Here is a 16399-nt window from a genome sequence, read left to right on the forward strand (position 1 = left end):
GCCACTGGAGTAGGGGTAAAGTGTGGTACAGTTGGGCCTTTGTTTTCTGTGGCTGCTGATCTATCTGATTTAACAGGTATAACTACCTTTTCCAAATACCTAGTTTGTACTCCTTGAGGATCTGCACTCACCCTCTTCCTTTTGGACATCTATTACGAAAGAACAACATTTGACTGGAAAAACATAGTGTGATGACACATGGAATAGGTACAGGAAATGGATAGGTATGGCATATACTCATATATGATGCTTAAACTAAACAGATGGTGTAACAAAGTAGAAGTAATGCAAGAGGTCAGATGCAAAATATGCACGACCAATACAACTTTGCAAAGTTAGAGCAAGCACCTTGATGGGTGAATAAGATAGGCTATCCTCCACCATGCCAAGTTTGTTAGCCAGTGGATTGTTCCGCCATATTCCTCTCGTGCGCCCATTCTCATATTCATTTTGATAATGTTCAATATCTGACATGCATGAAAACATAAAAACAAGTGAGATTTTCTTTGTAATGCAGAAGTGATTCTAATCCAATACTGCCTCCCTGTAAACCCCTTTGTGCTATCTCTGCAATTCTTTTAAGAGATGCCATGCATGCTGTAATTTGGTGTGTGCATTAATATAATGTGGCCTACTACTCAAAATATGAGATCTCCAGAAGTGATGACACTTCGCAGATGATAGCTTCAACATATAGTAAATAAGAACAAGTCGACCTGACCTGACAGATTGAAAATATACTAAGGGAGAACAACTCGACCTGACCAGTCGACCACAAGAGAAGAGGATCATCTTAAAGAAGAGCAGAAGAGCAAGCAGATTGAAGATATTAGAAGTCTTTCAATACAATGTCGGTTGGCCACCCATGATGAACCAGAGCGCACAGAGAAATACTATTCTTTCTGGTCTCTCCATATGTGGCTCACATGCATTTCGAAACTAAAGTAGGAACATTTAGCTAACCAATTAAACATCTCTCAGTTTTACTAATATCAGCAATAATATCAGATATGAATTTGTACAACTAAGCTTGTTTAGCTCGATGGGTGGAGCAGTGCTATTATGACACGAACCACGTAGGCTGATTGTGGTCATCATAAAATGGTGAAAGAACATGCGGTGCCCCCATGTTTGGTTTTGGTAATTGATGACAATCTCTAGGGACTAATTGTTGCCTTGAGTTATATTTGAAGGGTTTGTCCATAGGCTTTTCTTGGAGTCCATTTGTTGGTTTCAAGGAGAGTTTGTGATGACCAAGGTGCTATTAAGGAATTATCCAAAGATTGGTCATATGAGTGTTGTGCTTATAGCAAGCATGTCTTGAAGAAGAAGATTGTGTGATCATTCATGTTTAACTTCAAGACATCATCCAAATGAAGAGAGTTGGAAAGATTCAAGGTTGATCAAGACTAAGTCAAGAGTGAATCAAGTTGATCAACTCACAAAGCGTAGAAGATGTATTGAGAGGGATCAACTGATCCCATGGTATGGTAAGCATTGTCCATTGCACTTTTTGTACTAACCCATGGTCTATGTGAGAGTTGTATGTGGGGTTAGGTACGTATCCATGGGCTTAAGTCAAGAGGAAGATATCATACAACCCATGGAAAGGATGACATCAAGTGGTGATCGTCATCAAGATTGCCATGTGCAAGTTCAAGTGGAGCATCACAAAGAGATCAAGTGCTTGAATCTTGCCATCCATTGTGGTGTCAATGGACTTGTGAAGATGGGCCTAAGAGTGGCTCACCCATAGTGGACTATGGGGGAGCAATCAACTAGTCTTCATCGAGCCAACGCAACCAAGAAAGGTGGTCCAACTTGAGGGAGTCAAGATCGTCATCATCTAGCTCAAGTGGACCATGTGCAAGGCAAAGGTTTGCCCTTGATAGGTTTTCTATTTTACCGGTCTCATGGTAGTTGTGGGAGACCGGGTTATAGGATCGATTGCCGTACTATCAAGGGGGGTTCTCGATGATTTGCTTGATCGTATCGTTCGTAGAGAGCTCAAACCATTGCATCCTTGCATCATCTTTTTGGTTCTTGTTTGGTTCTTCTCCTTGTGAGATTTGGAGTGTATGGTCATTTTTATGACAAGCTCGAGTTCATCTAAAACGGAGTTCACTTGCATCTTCTATGATGTTTTCGATGTTGGAGGGTATGCCGGTTCTTCTCTGTTGGAGGTGTCAGTTACTATGCTGTTTTGATGGTACTCGTTATCTTGTTTCAAACAAGCTTGAGTTTACTCAATTCGGAGCTCATGTGCAGAAGTTATGGCAGTTCTGGTTTTCCTTGGAGCATATTTTGTTTTCGCGGTAGTGGCATAAGGGTGGCGCCAGCGGTAGTACCGCTGGGCCGGAGCGACAGTACCGCTTATCGCCACAAGCGGTAGTACCGCTGTCCCACAGCGGTAGTACCACCCATGGCCATAAGCGGTAGTACGGCTTCGGTTCCGCGCTGGTACCGCCTCGACTCGAGACGTGGTTTTCTCGTGTCGGGTTCAACGGCTGTAGTAGCGGCAGTAGGAGCGGTAGTACCGCTGGGGTGAGCGGTAGTACCGCTTATATGCGGTACTACCGCCCTAAGGTTCTTGTTTTGTTGCTCCGTTTCCCTTCTTCTTCCGCCCGAGCGGTAGTACCGCTGTGGAGCGGTAGTACCACTCGTGTGCGGGCTGAGCACATAACGGTTGGATTTCCCCCCTCCTATAAAAGGGGGTCTTCTTCCCCAATGAACCTAATCCTTGGAGCTCGTGTTCTTCCCCCATTGTTGACCTTCTCCGAGCTTGCTAACTCTCAATCCCTCCATGGATTCTTGCTAGTTTTTGAGGGAAAATAGAGAGGAGATCTAGATCCATGTTTCCACCAATCACTTTCTCCTCTAAGTGAGGGGAACCCCTTGGATCTAGATCTTGGAGTTCTTCGTGTTCTTCTTTCGTTCTTACTCTCATTTTCCTCCCTAGCATTAGTTGCTTTGGTGGGATTTGGGAGAGAAGGACTTGGGCACTCCGTGTGCCCTTGCCATTGCATTTGGTGCATCGGTTTGAGTTCTCCACATGATACGTGGAAGTTACAAGTTGAGAAGCTTATTACTCTTGGGTGCTTGGTGCCCTTGAGCTTGTTCCTCTTGGGTGCTTGGGCGCCCTAGACGGTTGGTGGTGTTCGGAGCTCAATCATTGTGGTGTAAAGCTCCGGGCAAGCGTCGGGGTCTCCAATTAGGTTGTGGAGATCGCCCCGAGCAATTTGACGGGTACCGGTGACCGCCCCCAAGGGTTACCAAAGTGTACGTGTTCGGTGACCGCCTCCAAGGGTCGCCATTTGTACGGGTTCGGTGACCGCCCTCAAGGGTCCCTTAGTGGAATCATGGCATCTTGCATTGTGCGAGGGCGCGAGGAGATTACAGTGGCCCTAGTGGCTTCTTGGGGAGCATTGTGCCTCCACACCGCTCCAAACGGAGATTAGCATCCGCAAGGGTGTGAACTTCGGGATACATCACCGTCTCCGCGTGCCCCGGTTATCTCTTACCCGAGCCCCTTTACTTATGCACTTTACTTTGTGATAGCCATATTGTTCTTTGTCATATATCTTGCTATCACATAGTTGATTATCTTGCTTAGCATAAGTTGTTGGTGCACATAGGTGAGCCTAGTTGTTGTAGGTTCTGTGCTTGACAAATTAACCGCTAGTTTTATTCCGCATTTGTTCAAGCCTAAACCGTAATTATTTAAAGCGCCTATTCACCCCCCTCTAGGCGACATCCTCGATCTTTCAAATGGGGAAACCATAAGCATGATGAGTACAGTGTTGACCGTGGCAGTGGGATGGCAGATCTGAAGCTGCAAACCGTGCAAAGGGTAGTTAGCAACCGATGTTTGCTTTGAAATAACAACTAAGATTTGGTATGGACAAGAAAGTACGGTCAACAAGTGACAAAGAAATGCAATAATGTTGTCTCTCTATATGTCGCGACATGCATTTGGAAACTCAAGTGGGACCTTTAGCTAACCAATTAAATGTGTCGGTTAACTAATACCATTATCATATCACAATCATATTTGAACAACTAAGCTTTTGAATTCTGAGTGTTGTGTTGTTTAGCCTGAAGGGTGGAATAATGCTAGTACGACAGAAAGCACCTACGCAGATCATAGTAGAGTAGAAAAAAGGGAAAACCCTAAGCATCAAGAGAAAAATCAGGAAAGTGGAACTAGCTGGACCAGTGGGTGGCGCTCATGCTTTTCGAAACGAATATAGGAACATTAGGTTACCAATTAAACGTTCTCTATTTAGTGATATGAGCATCATATCAGATTCGTATTTCAACACGTAAGCTTTGGGTTGAGGTCTTGAGGAGCAGTGCTAGCACGACACGAAGCACCTACGATGATGGTAATGAATATAAAGGGAGGAAACCATAAGCTTTACGAGTATAGTGCCCGTTCCATGGAGGATCTGAAGGTGCAAACTGGACAAAGCTACTTCCCAACCAATTTTGCTTTCAACTAGCCACTACGATTTGGTACGGACAAGAAAAGTACAGTAAACAAATTACGATCTATTTTCCAGGTGAGATCAATAACTTAAGCACATATGGAAGAGTACCACCTCTCTTGCGACGTCGTGTAGGCCTATGCTGATACGTTGAGGATGCTGCGGGTGCGATGGCTGTCGGCGGTGGGGAAGAAGACTTTAGATGGCAGATGGCTGGGTCGGAGGATAAATCCTGTTGCCGTGAACGAGGCGGTCGTAGGAGCGGCAACGACAAGGTGGACGACGGTGCCGATGAAGCGAGAGGAGGCGATGAACGGATCCTGGTCCAGCATCGTGGATGAGAGACATCCATCTCTTGCAGTGGACGACAGGGTAGGGGTAGCGGCTCCGGCAAGGTGGAGGATGGGGTGGCGGACGGAGGAGGCTGGCCGCAGTGCGGAGGTTGTCGTGCCGCCGACAGTGTATGAATGGGGAAATGGAGAGGAGGGGGGATCTCAAACTTTGGGACGCGCTTGTTTGAAATGTGGGAAAGTTACGAACTTATCCCTCGTTTAAAATTTTGGACATCGCGTCGGTTGGGGATAGGACAGTAATCTCGCATCTCCCAAATATTTGCCGGTAACTATTTCGGGTGAGGAGAGGGTGTTTTGCCCCCCACGGTTGGCGCCCACGGTGTATGAACAGGGCGGACAGGTAGGGCGGTTGTGTCACATCTGAGGGAAGTTACACATCTGCCCCTATTTAAAATATTAGCCTACATCGATTTCGGACGAGGAGAGTTTGTTTTGCCGCCCACCGTGTATGAATGGGGAAATGGAGGAAGAGATACATGTCTTTTGGACAAGCTTGAATCAAATGTGTTTTTCCACCCACGTTTGGCGCCCATCGTGTCTGAATGGGCTCAGAGGCCGTCGTGTCACGTCTGATTGAAGTTACTATTCTACCCCTATCGACAGCAGTGTAAATCCGGTCGATAAGGATGTCAAGTGTCAGGGGTAGACAGTAATTTCCATCTCGCAAACACTTGCTTTGGGCAGCCCACAAATTATAGTGGGTGTTTAGCCGCTTCGTTCAAAACTTGGTAGCATTAGCACTCACGTTTTCCCTCGGCCCTGGCAAACTAAATTCAAATCCAATTTGTATTCGATTACGAATATCCCCAGATAATTCTACGTTTTGTTATTTATTTCTTCAAAACCACAACAAAGATTTATTCCACCTTTATATATGATTATGATTTAGAAATGCCGTGATCTTCGAATTAAGTAGGTTAGATACACTCTGAGTCAAACAGTTATTTCATCCAATACAATATGTTCACACGAAAAACAATTCACCTTATGTCAATCATACAAGTACTGAGGATTACCTCGCCTAAAAAATTCGGATCATTACAACACATGGACAACATAGGGGGTCTTGCAACATAATCCATTCAGAGACATGACACAACATGCAAGTACAATAATCTAATGACAACTTCAAGTGGTATCTAAAGAAGAACCGGGATTACCCTGGGCTTCAGATAGCAGAAACAGCAGGACCTCCTCCGTCTTCAAATGCAACATTCTTACTTCCTCCAATTCTTGGGTTGCTTGCATAATGCGTGCCACTAATTCCGTAATTTCCAGCCTCAAGATAAAGATTACCTCATTCATAGCAGCCACACCATCTCTTTCTGCCTCTAGTAGAGCCTCAAGCACTATAATATATGTGCTCAGACTGCTCTCCGGCAGTGTTGCCTCTGAACTGCTACCATCTGGTAACATGGATGGCGCACTGCTTCCACAAATAGATTCTGGGGTTGTACATTGTGTCCTAGTGTGAACGGCATCCTGAAAGGTTTCCGCTGGACATAAGTAAGAGATAGTTATCGTATGATTCAGGAAGTAAGCTTACATGGTAAACGACAGACGAATTATTGCCGAGCATGGCAAGCTATATTTAAATGGTTCGAAGCAGCATCAGCCGAAAAGAAATTAAAATGGTAATATGAAACTAGGGATGTAAATGGCAAATAAACGACATCTGCTAGTCCCATCTAGTTAGTTTTTGCTAGCTCCCTAGTTCACTTTCCTCAAAAAAACAAAAACTTTTTGAACTATCATACCACTAGTAGACTTTAATCGGGATTAAACGGTACCCAGTTGACATCCCTAGTTGAAAGGGAGTGTACCACCGCTATATTTAAGTTGCCAAGGCATCTAAGCAGTTGAAATAATCTGAGAAAGCACTTAACAGTGTGGCCTCATATAAACTACAAAGAAAGTCTTGTAATGAAGTTGAGAGGAAAAGTTAAGGACTCAAATGAAATAGGCATGCATTTCTTTACGATAGTATAGCAGGCACTGCTGACATATTGGCCAACTCATGTATAGTGTAACAACAAACAATCATTCGAATCAAGCAATACAGCAAAGCAGACAACTAAACTATTTGTAATTCGGTAGGATTACAGGTTGAGGGCACAAGCCAAGAAAGCAGCCCACTCGTGTTACATTTCACATGTACTAAAACACAATGGCTTACCATATGTTGCTGTGAAGCCTCGCTGCTGTTGCAATGTTCTTTGAAGATATCATCAGCATCCCGTGGTTGCAAATCTAGTTGTTGTAGTTTATTCTGCACCCTCTATTTAGGTAAAATTAATTTTAATCGCATGCACTGGTCCGAATTGATCATCAATGGTTCATCTAAACTAATGAAAGAAGGGTGTGTGCATACATGACAATATATCTGCTTCCCTCTATTTTTATGCTTGTTCGAGGTGCCAGCCCCAAAAGAACAAATATTTTGCTTGATGGGGTTGGCAGCTCCATAATTAATAGAAGCATCAAATTAGTCATGCAACTTGGGAAGATCAAGAACACACAAACAAGTAATGAACAGAGGCTCGGAGCAGTGATGTAATAGCTAGCATCAAGAAATGTAGGGTAAAACGAACAAAAAGCAGCGGATCCACATGCTAGTTTGCTGATGTGTAATTAAGCATAGAGAATATTAAGCAGTCTGATGGAACCAACAGGTGGCATCAGAATAACACCATTATCATAAATATAGCATTCAAGAAGTAAAATAGTAGGCAGTGATATCTAGGAAGTACAGTAATACTCCCTCCATTCGAAAATAGATGACTCAACTTTGTACTAACTTCAGTAAAAAGTTAGTACAAAGTTGGGTCATCTATTTTGGAACGGAGGGAGTACTTAGGACAAACTAAAGCATATTAACTATATGTGCACTAGTATGTAATTTAGCACATGTAACATGTTCACTGCTAGAAGTATGGCCCTACAGGTGCAAGCAGAATAACGCGTCTCACGAAAAACTGAATGATGCCCTGAAGAAATTCAAAGGTGCGGTGCTTATGCTAGGAAAGTGAAAGTAGGCGCCGGCCGTTGGATGATAGTACCTGATTCTCGACGGTGTATGGGTATCATTGTCATACTTGATAGCTAAGGATCGTCGATGGTGCTCGTGTTTCGGTTGAGTTTGGGCCGGTAGTCGCCGTCACTGAAGCGGCTCCGGTGCTACGGTTGCGGCGCCTGTCAACATACAAGAAAGCTCATCTATGGTAAGTGAACAGTTGCACGATAAAGAGAAAAACCTAAGGAGTACCAATCGAAATAACCTGATGAGGCTGCGGCATCAGTAAAGCAGGGCCAGTGGAGTTGAATATGGCGTCTGTGGAGCGGGTCCGGTGCAGTGGACGAAGGCTTCAGTGGGCGTGTTGTACAGTGCTTTCGGTGAGGCGGATCTGTTGCGGCAGACGAGGGCTTGTATGAAGGGCTAGCGAAGGGGCGGACGAGGGAGTCAGTGAAGGGCCTACACTGTGGTGGACGAGGGCGCCGGTTAAGCAGATCCGGTGCGGTGGACCATGATGGCGGTCAAGGAGATTTGGAGCGGTGGACAAGCCAGTCGCTGAAGCGGCTCCGGTGAAGTGGTGAGTTAGCAGTTGGGGGTTCAAGGTGCGGAAGGTAGATCCGGCGGGGTGTGAGGTCCACCGCTGCGGCGGAGGACTAGATTCGGCGGCTTGCCGTGGTTGGGGTGGTCGGGGAGGGGAAGGGGAGGGGTTCTAGGGAAGAATGTTGGGGGCAAAGAGGAGAAAACAATGAAGTTACCAAAGCAACCCTTTTCAGTTCATGTGGCAGGGGTAAAACAGGAATATCACAGGGCTAAACTTTCGGGCGCGTGATATTTTGATGTGAGCGGGAAGTTTGAAAGCTTTTGGCGCCTAAAATTATAAGTGTTCTGCTCTTGTACGGCCGACTATGATATCATGGTTGACAATTTATTTGTTTTGCACGCAAAAAAAGTGCAAGTTTTGAAAATCAATGTCTCCAACTCGAAACTTAGATTGTCCATTCAATTCAAATATGGATCATTGATCTACTACAAGCAAATACCATCATACGGTCCAATTCAAATGAAATTCCAAATGTGTTTATTCTAAATATGATGACAAAAGCAAAAAATGTGTATGTGTAGGAATAAAGTGGATGATTATAAAGTTTGAACATGCCCGTATGTGTATATCTCTAGGTTTGATATATGAATTTGAAATCACAAAATCCCGGCTTAAAAAATGTACCTCCATTTAAATAAATTACAAAAGCTAATGATGGAGTCGAATTCCAAAATTCCAATCTTAGGTTTGTAACTCTGGTACATCAAGGTATATCACGCATGTTCAAAAGTATCGTTATGTCATAGTCCAAACTGTGAAACAAATTGATCAACTATGAGTGCACAATATCTCAATTACGCTAAAGTCCCTCAAATATAGACACCTCACTCTTTATCTGAAGCCAACCCCCCCTTGCCCCCCCACACACACATAGATAAGTCGTTCTCTCCCCCAAACACCAACACACAAGCACATTAACACCCATCTCTCTTCTAAAGTCCAGACCCCAATATAAGTCTATATCACTTTGTCTCTCGGGCATGCACACATCTCTTCCCTCACTCTCTAGGTCTCCCGCTATCTCTCTTTCCCAAGCACACGCACTATGTAGAGTGTATATTTCCCATACACACAAAATTTCGCCCCTAAACGTCTATCTTCCTAGTTATGTGGTTCTCGCGCACTCACCTCACACACCACCCCCACTGCAAACAAGCACACCTTGTCTCCTTGTGCACCACTCTCCTCTTTCTATCTCTCCCACATGTGGACCCGCCCCAGCTCCTTCCCTGTATACATATATGTCGTGACTCTTTCCATAGCTCCCTAATGTATTATCATTCTCGATTTTGCACATTGTTCTGTACACCATCTATTCTAGATTTATCATGAAGTCCCTATCACACACACGATGACTCGCTTCCCTTGCGTCTCCGTACATAGGCCAATTTCGAACAACATCAACATTGTCTCCCTATCTATACGCCATTTATGGACATAAACGACCCTTCTCGCCCCCTCTCTTCCTCTCTCTATATATATATAGGACTGAACTATTCTGTTACTAGTAACAGAATATTATTTCCTTACCCTATAAGGACGCGATGCGCTGACTACAATAGAGACTCCCCAACTCGCTTCCTACCGCCGGAGGCAGCCGTTGCGGGCGAGCAAGCGACGGCGGCAGCCGGAGCGAGGGAGCCCGCGGCGCCGTGACGGGTCGCTCCTTCGACCTACGCGCCGCCGCCGGCCGACCGTCTGCACGCCTCCCCGCCGACGGGCTCGCCTCCTCTTGTCCCGGACCCCTTGTCCCGGACGATTCCCGCAACCCGATCCCACGATCCCGAGCGCGCCGCCGCGTGCCGCCGTCCCCAGCCCACCCGCAGCGCGCCGCCCACGCAGGCGCGCGTCGCTATTCCCATCCCTATCTCCGCGCAACACCACCCCCAGCCAGACCCGACCCAATCACGTCGCCATGGTGCGGTGTCTACATCTCCCGACGACGGAGCAGCACCTCCCCGACGGCGCGCCTACCACCGCCGACGAGGAACTCTGCCCCAAGCCTCGTCCCCTCTCCTCACGTCCGGATGGGCAAGATCCAGCCGGCGTTGAAGCCTATCCCACCGGCGCAGCTCCCCATCGCCATTGCGCTGCTCCTTCCCCGCGTGTCTCCAGTTCCCCTTGCTGCTCGGATTGGTGTGCCGCGGTGCCGCCACTCAGGTCAATTTCATTCCTTCAGCCCTGCATCTCCTTGATGGCTTGTTGGATCACTTCTACATAATCAGTTCTTTGACATGTGTGTTGCACGGTAGGTGTTTGCAGTAATGCTTGAGCACAGCACCAGCAGTCGTCGCGGTCACTTCATCCCTGAACTGCCACGCGCCGCCTGCGGCCTCGCTTCTTCCCCTGTCTTCTGCCTGGGCGAACCCCTTTTTCTCCTCCCAGGCACAGCTGCAACGTCCTTCTCAGTCCAAATTGAGCATTGGTTGTCGTACAAGTTGAATCCCGGCTACAGTCTTCGCCAAAGAAGCCATCATCCCTGTTCTGAACTACCAACAGCCTCTGCTAATGTGCGCAAAATTCAAGGTTTGCCCCATGTTTGCTCTGTTTCTGAATTCGAGTATGATTAGGTAGTGTCATTCGTTCCCCATTACTTCTCTGAATCTAAAGAGTTGATCTAGTTTCAGGTGGATGTTATGGTTATCAGTGAAATGTGAATTGCTAGGACTGTGTAGCATGATCTAGGATAAAATGTTTATATGCTATTGTTGTGCTGATTGTAAATTACCCAACAAAAACATTTTTTATTCCCTGGATGAAGAACATTTTGTTCCCTAAGTGGAAAGAATTTTTGTTCCCATGATATGTACTACTGTTGGTAAATGAGTCGAGAACTTTTTGTTACTCTACGTAGAAATGTTTATCACATAGCCAGTAATTAAAAGAAAGTTCAGTTTTTTATATTGTTAAGTTAAGTTTCTAAATTTTAGTTAACTTCAATTAAGCTCACTCCTTGTTTATGTTCAGTTCAATAAAACAAAAAATGGAAGGTCAGATATGGCACCAAGATAAGTTAGAAAAAATGGTTTCAACATAATGCAATTTGGAGGAATGACAGCGCCCAGGCAATTCACAGCCGCCACCCTAGTCTGTTCACCACCGCCAACCGAGGCCGTTCAACGACGCGCCGGGCAAAGGTTCGTTTGCCCCATTGATTCATTCAAAAAATAAAAAAGTTGGGAAGCTCATGGGGACACTCTATAAAAAGTGTTCAATATAGAAGTTTAAATAATTTTTTTCTACTACTGAAACCAATTATTTGACAGGGAGTTCAAACTTTCTTTACATGAAAGTGCACGTCCTATTTCCCACTCTTTTCTATTTTTGGTCCCACAAACATTTCAAATAAAATGTTTCATCGAGAAGTTCACACACTACCAACTCAAACATTCAGGCGTTCTTTTCCGTAAAGTTCATATTTTTTTAAACCACCACATTTGGGGTATTCTTCAGTTAAATTTTGTAAAAAGAAAAAACATACTAAACAGCAAGGACAGTTCACCAAATAATACCTGTAGTAGGTCATCAGTATGTATCCATTAGAAAAAAAATCAAGTTATGATGTTAGTCTTGGGATTGATCTTTTCAGAATATCAAGTAAATAAGCAACTTCGACATGCCAATGGGACCTTTTTATTAAGTGCTTTGACTACGACTGATGGAAGTTGGTATTCTGTGACATTGCGCTCAGCGGCAGGAGGGCGAGGATCTCTTCATCTCGGCAGTACAACTGCACCCTCCGGCGTCGTTCACGAGAAGAGCTACGTGCAGGCCACCCGTGCTCCACCCTGGATTTCTTCAATAATCAGGCCGTCGTCGTCAGGGTTCCTGCCCCACGGCAGTCGTACTGGCTCATGTGCCACTGTCGTCGGTCCTTTTTCGGTTGGAGATAGGTAGCGCCCCCAGGGAGCCCCTTCTTCAATGGTTCATTGGTCTGTCAAGTATGAAGGTGAGCTTCATAATAGAGTAGCTAGACCTATCCGCCTTCCATTTTACAAATTTTGCTGGGAGCTAGAAGTAACTATATGTAGAAAGTTGGCATCTCTGTTTACATAAACATGCATAACACGTGTGATGCTACATAATTCCTGGGTCCTCCTCCTGTTATGCACAAGCTCCAATTCGTCGAGATACTCTATGGAGGTACTCCATTTTATGTTTTCAATTCATCTTACAAAAAAGCAGAACAAACTATGTGTCATTTTTGTCATTCACGCAAGTTCAGGCATACCTTCTACAAAAGTTCAAAAATCTGAAGAAACAAAGCTCAAACCAAGTTCAGAAAATGTTTCTGGATTAAATTAGTTGTTTTGGTTAATTCTGTAGTACATGTGTGTATTGTGATTGTAATTGTGGCTTGGAGTTGAGAAAAAAAATAACAAAAAGGTACATAAATGAACCCAAAAACATTCGGTAGTTTCTGGAAGCCCAAAGTTCAGTTCAACATGTTTTCTATCATCAGCTCGTTAAGAACCCCAGAAACGGTTCAATGTGTGTGTTAAAAAAATAGCTGGCTATATAAAAAAATTAGTAGCTAGGCAAAAAGAAGTTTGTATCAGTTCAGACTTGCCTGCACAGAAGGATAGAGGCCCTTGTCCCATACGTTCAGGTTTGCATCGATGCTCCAGCCAACTCCATTATCTACTCAGTAAATGCTCCACTGCTAAATCCATTTGACGTTTTGTCAGGTTTGGTAACTCCTCTCCCTTTCCCTTTTCATGTAATGCATTTAGGACAAGTTCAAGTATAGGTAAAGAAGATTCTCACCACATGAATATTGATCTAGAGCTCTTCAGTTTGACAGTTTTTCAGTTCGTGTGGAGCTTGTCAGTTCGACAATTTTTCATTTTGTGTGGAGCTAGTCATTGTTTTAGGTTGCGTCTGGCTGTACCAAATGCTTGCACTTCTCTGAACTGAGAGTACGCTTGAGTTTCCTATTCCTTCTAATCTTAATAGGTTATCTTGATAGGAGTCTAGTGTTAGTTACTAAATTCTAGTCAGAGTAGTGTAATCAAGGGAATGTGGATAACTTGTGTCCAGGTATCACTTGCACAATTGCGTTGTTGTGCTGCACACTTGTACTCACATATTATTATGCTGCGATACTAGTTCTAAACAATTTGTTATGTATGTCACATGCAGGTTTCTCCCCATTCTTCTCGTCTTCATACTATGCCTTTCATACCTTTATATATAAAAAAGCTCAGTCTGAAACTACGGATTTGCCCAGAGCCTTGACCTAGGACATTCTGAATAAAACTTCAAAGAAGTCTGAAATGCACTGTAGTATATAAAGCCTTGTTCATCATTCATTCTGATACTAGAATCTAGAGTAATAAATCAAGTTTGTAATATGTAGGCGCAAGAACATGACTCCCTACTTGAAATGAGTACTCTTTTGTTTCAGCTAATACTTCTTACTCTGAATTCCAAAAGTGGATACACTTAAGTACAGCTTAGTAGACTACTAGTAGTACATCAGTATGTAAGGCGATGTAATTACCACAACCTCAATGATTATAGTATTTGGGATGCTCATCATTTTTCACATCCATCTCTACTAAATTATGTTAGTCTTTTTCAGTTCATCTTTGAAATTTCGATCCATTTTCTTTTTGCAGGATGCGTCAAATACTGAAATAAAAGGCAGCAGCTCAAATAGATGAATATTGGAAGTCCATTGCTATCTTGAGGTCTGTTACCCTTCAACTTATAAACATATATGCTCGGTTATTGTTGTGTAACATAAGAGTTACCGTGTACGTTCATGCTCCTTCACTTCTGTATATTCAGTTCAACATTTGGTGATTCTTCAGGCCCACATAGCCGGCATTTTCAGTTCATCTTGCAAGTGATGGGGCTCCCCTTCAGTTCATCCGGCAGGTGTTTTGGGCAGTACAAAATACATCACCATAGTTAGTACATCAAGGATGGCTTGGTAGTCGCTGGGATTCCCTGCAGTGGCCAAATTGCCTCCATCAGCTCCACCTCGCCGTAGCAATCAGTCCATAGGAGGAGGTGTAGCTGGTCCACCCGGTCCACCCAATTTTTCTTTCAACATTTTCTTTGTGATGCATGCTCACTGATGGATCAATAACTATTTATTGATATGGAGATGCGCCCCTGTTTTTTTTCCTGGAAAAACAAGATGCCTTTGCATACTTCAAAGTTGCTGCTTGCTCCCACCAGTCAATTGTGCAAGTTCAGTGGGTGTCGTCGAGCATGTTCAGAAGTATGCCCTTTGTGCAAAAGTGTGAATTTTTTTCAGTATTTTGTATATTTCATTTGGCAGAGGCTTCATGTGATCTTGTGGAGCTTTATAGATGTACTGTCATTACACTTTTAAGGCCCTATAGTTCATTATATCATACATGTGTGGCCATTCAGTATGTATTACAGGATCAGTTCTTTAAAAAGAAGAACACATACATAGTTCGGTCAAAAAAGAATGATCAGTTCAATAGTGCTCTCTCCAGCCTATTTTGGTTGATGTCGACAAATGGACAAACAATTGTGTTACAAATGTTCTATAATTACTGGCATATAAGTACAAAAAAAAGTTTAAAAACACGAAAATTCAAAGAAGTTAAGTTCAAGTGGTAAAATAAGAGAAGTCCAGAACATCATCGCAAAACAAAGTTGAGTTCAAAAAAAATGAAACACACAACATTTTCTTTTTGTTAAAAGTAGTATTATTCAGTTCAACGATATAAACCATGCAAGTTCGGCAACCTCCGTTCAAGTTGAGCACTTGTCACCGTCCAAGTCGATCACTAGGCGTCATCCAAGTTGATCAGTCATATGGGGGCACATAGCAGCAGGACATCGAGCTTCGTGCATGGCAGGTCCATCCTTGAAGCGTGGCTGCTCTGCCCGTACCCGCAAGACTTTTTGTCTTTCATTGCTCATAGAGTGTCCTGATTGTTTTCAGTGGTACTGGTTTCGCCCAGTTTTAAGCTTTGGGATGGTTGAAATTCTGTTGGAGCATCGGTTTGCTGCTTTGAGTTTTGTGTAATTTGGTGGTACACGTTGGTTTTACAATATTCAAGTGATTTTGAATGGAACTCATCATTATGCAAACAAATTTGGTAGCAGTAAAGTTGAAAGAAAAAAGCAAATTAAAATGAAAAAAAACAAGTTTACAACTAATTTTTTTGTAAGTTCAACACGATGTCCCATATAAGTTTGGGCAAAAAGCACAAACAAAACGAAACCCACGTAGAAATTTCAAATGGTAAAAGTTCAAGTCATAAAATGAGGTAAGTCCATAACATCGTTGTAAAAAATGTTTAGTTCAAAAAAAAGAATCAAACAAAATATTTTCTTTAAAGAAAATATCATTTAGTTCGATGATATAAATCATGCAAGTACAGGGGCGACGATACAGTAAATCGTTGAAAACTTACAAAGAAAATATTACCCAAAAAAGGAGCAAAGTCTAGTTAGTGAAAACACGCTTAGTATAAAACGATGGAAACATCAGTACAAATACCTCTTTTTCAGAACCATTCAAAATTACAATACAAAACATAGCTCAGTACAAACACACACATTTATCAGTACGAGTACTCTGTTTTTCATACGGGAAACAGCAGGATTCGTGTTTCCGTATTCAAAATTACTCTTAAACGGTTGCGAAGTAGAGAAAATGTTCAACATGACTAAGTTTCACATTTTTAATAGCTATCCAACGGTATATTATTTGCACCATTTAGACAAACTTTAAAAAAAAACGCGTTCGGAATCAAATTTGATCGTATTTGAATTCGAGTTTAAATTGTAAGGAATTAGAAAACCATTTCTATACAAAAAAGTTGCGCATTTTCCAAAGCTTTCAAACCCCGTATCATTTGCGTCAATCCGACAAACCGTTTGTGAAATATCGCGAAAATACGTTTCATGCAGAATTTCACCGTTTTTCAAATTACTTTTAAATCGCATAGAA

The 16399-nt window shown here is 43.3% G+C and overlaps 1 protein-coding gene across 1 annotated transcript; it reads left to right on the forward strand.

Moving 5' to 3' along the window:
• The first annotated feature begins 5300 nt into the window (after positions 1-5300).
• LOC119350436 lies at positions 5301-12540 on the forward strand. Its single transcript, XM_037618274.1, has 5 exons — positions 5301-5318; positions 10017-10614; positions 10717-10980; positions 11422-11591; positions 12146-12540. The coding sequence occupies exons 1-4, from the start codon at positions 5301-5303 to the stop codon at positions 11427-11429; spliced, it is 888 nt and encodes a 295-aa protein (XP_037474171.1). The 3' UTR covers positions 11430-11591; positions 12146-12540.
• Positions 12541-16399: the final 3859 nt, after the last annotated feature.

This window comes from Triticum dicoccoides, chromosome 1B (assembly GCF_002162155.2).
Source record: "Triticum dicoccoides isolate Atlit2015 ecotype Zavitan chromosome 1B, WEW_v2.0, whole genome shotgun sequence".
In the NCBI taxonomy this organism is placed as follows: Eukaryota; Viridiplantae; Streptophyta; class Magnoliopsida; order Poales; family Poaceae; genus Triticum; species Triticum dicoccoides.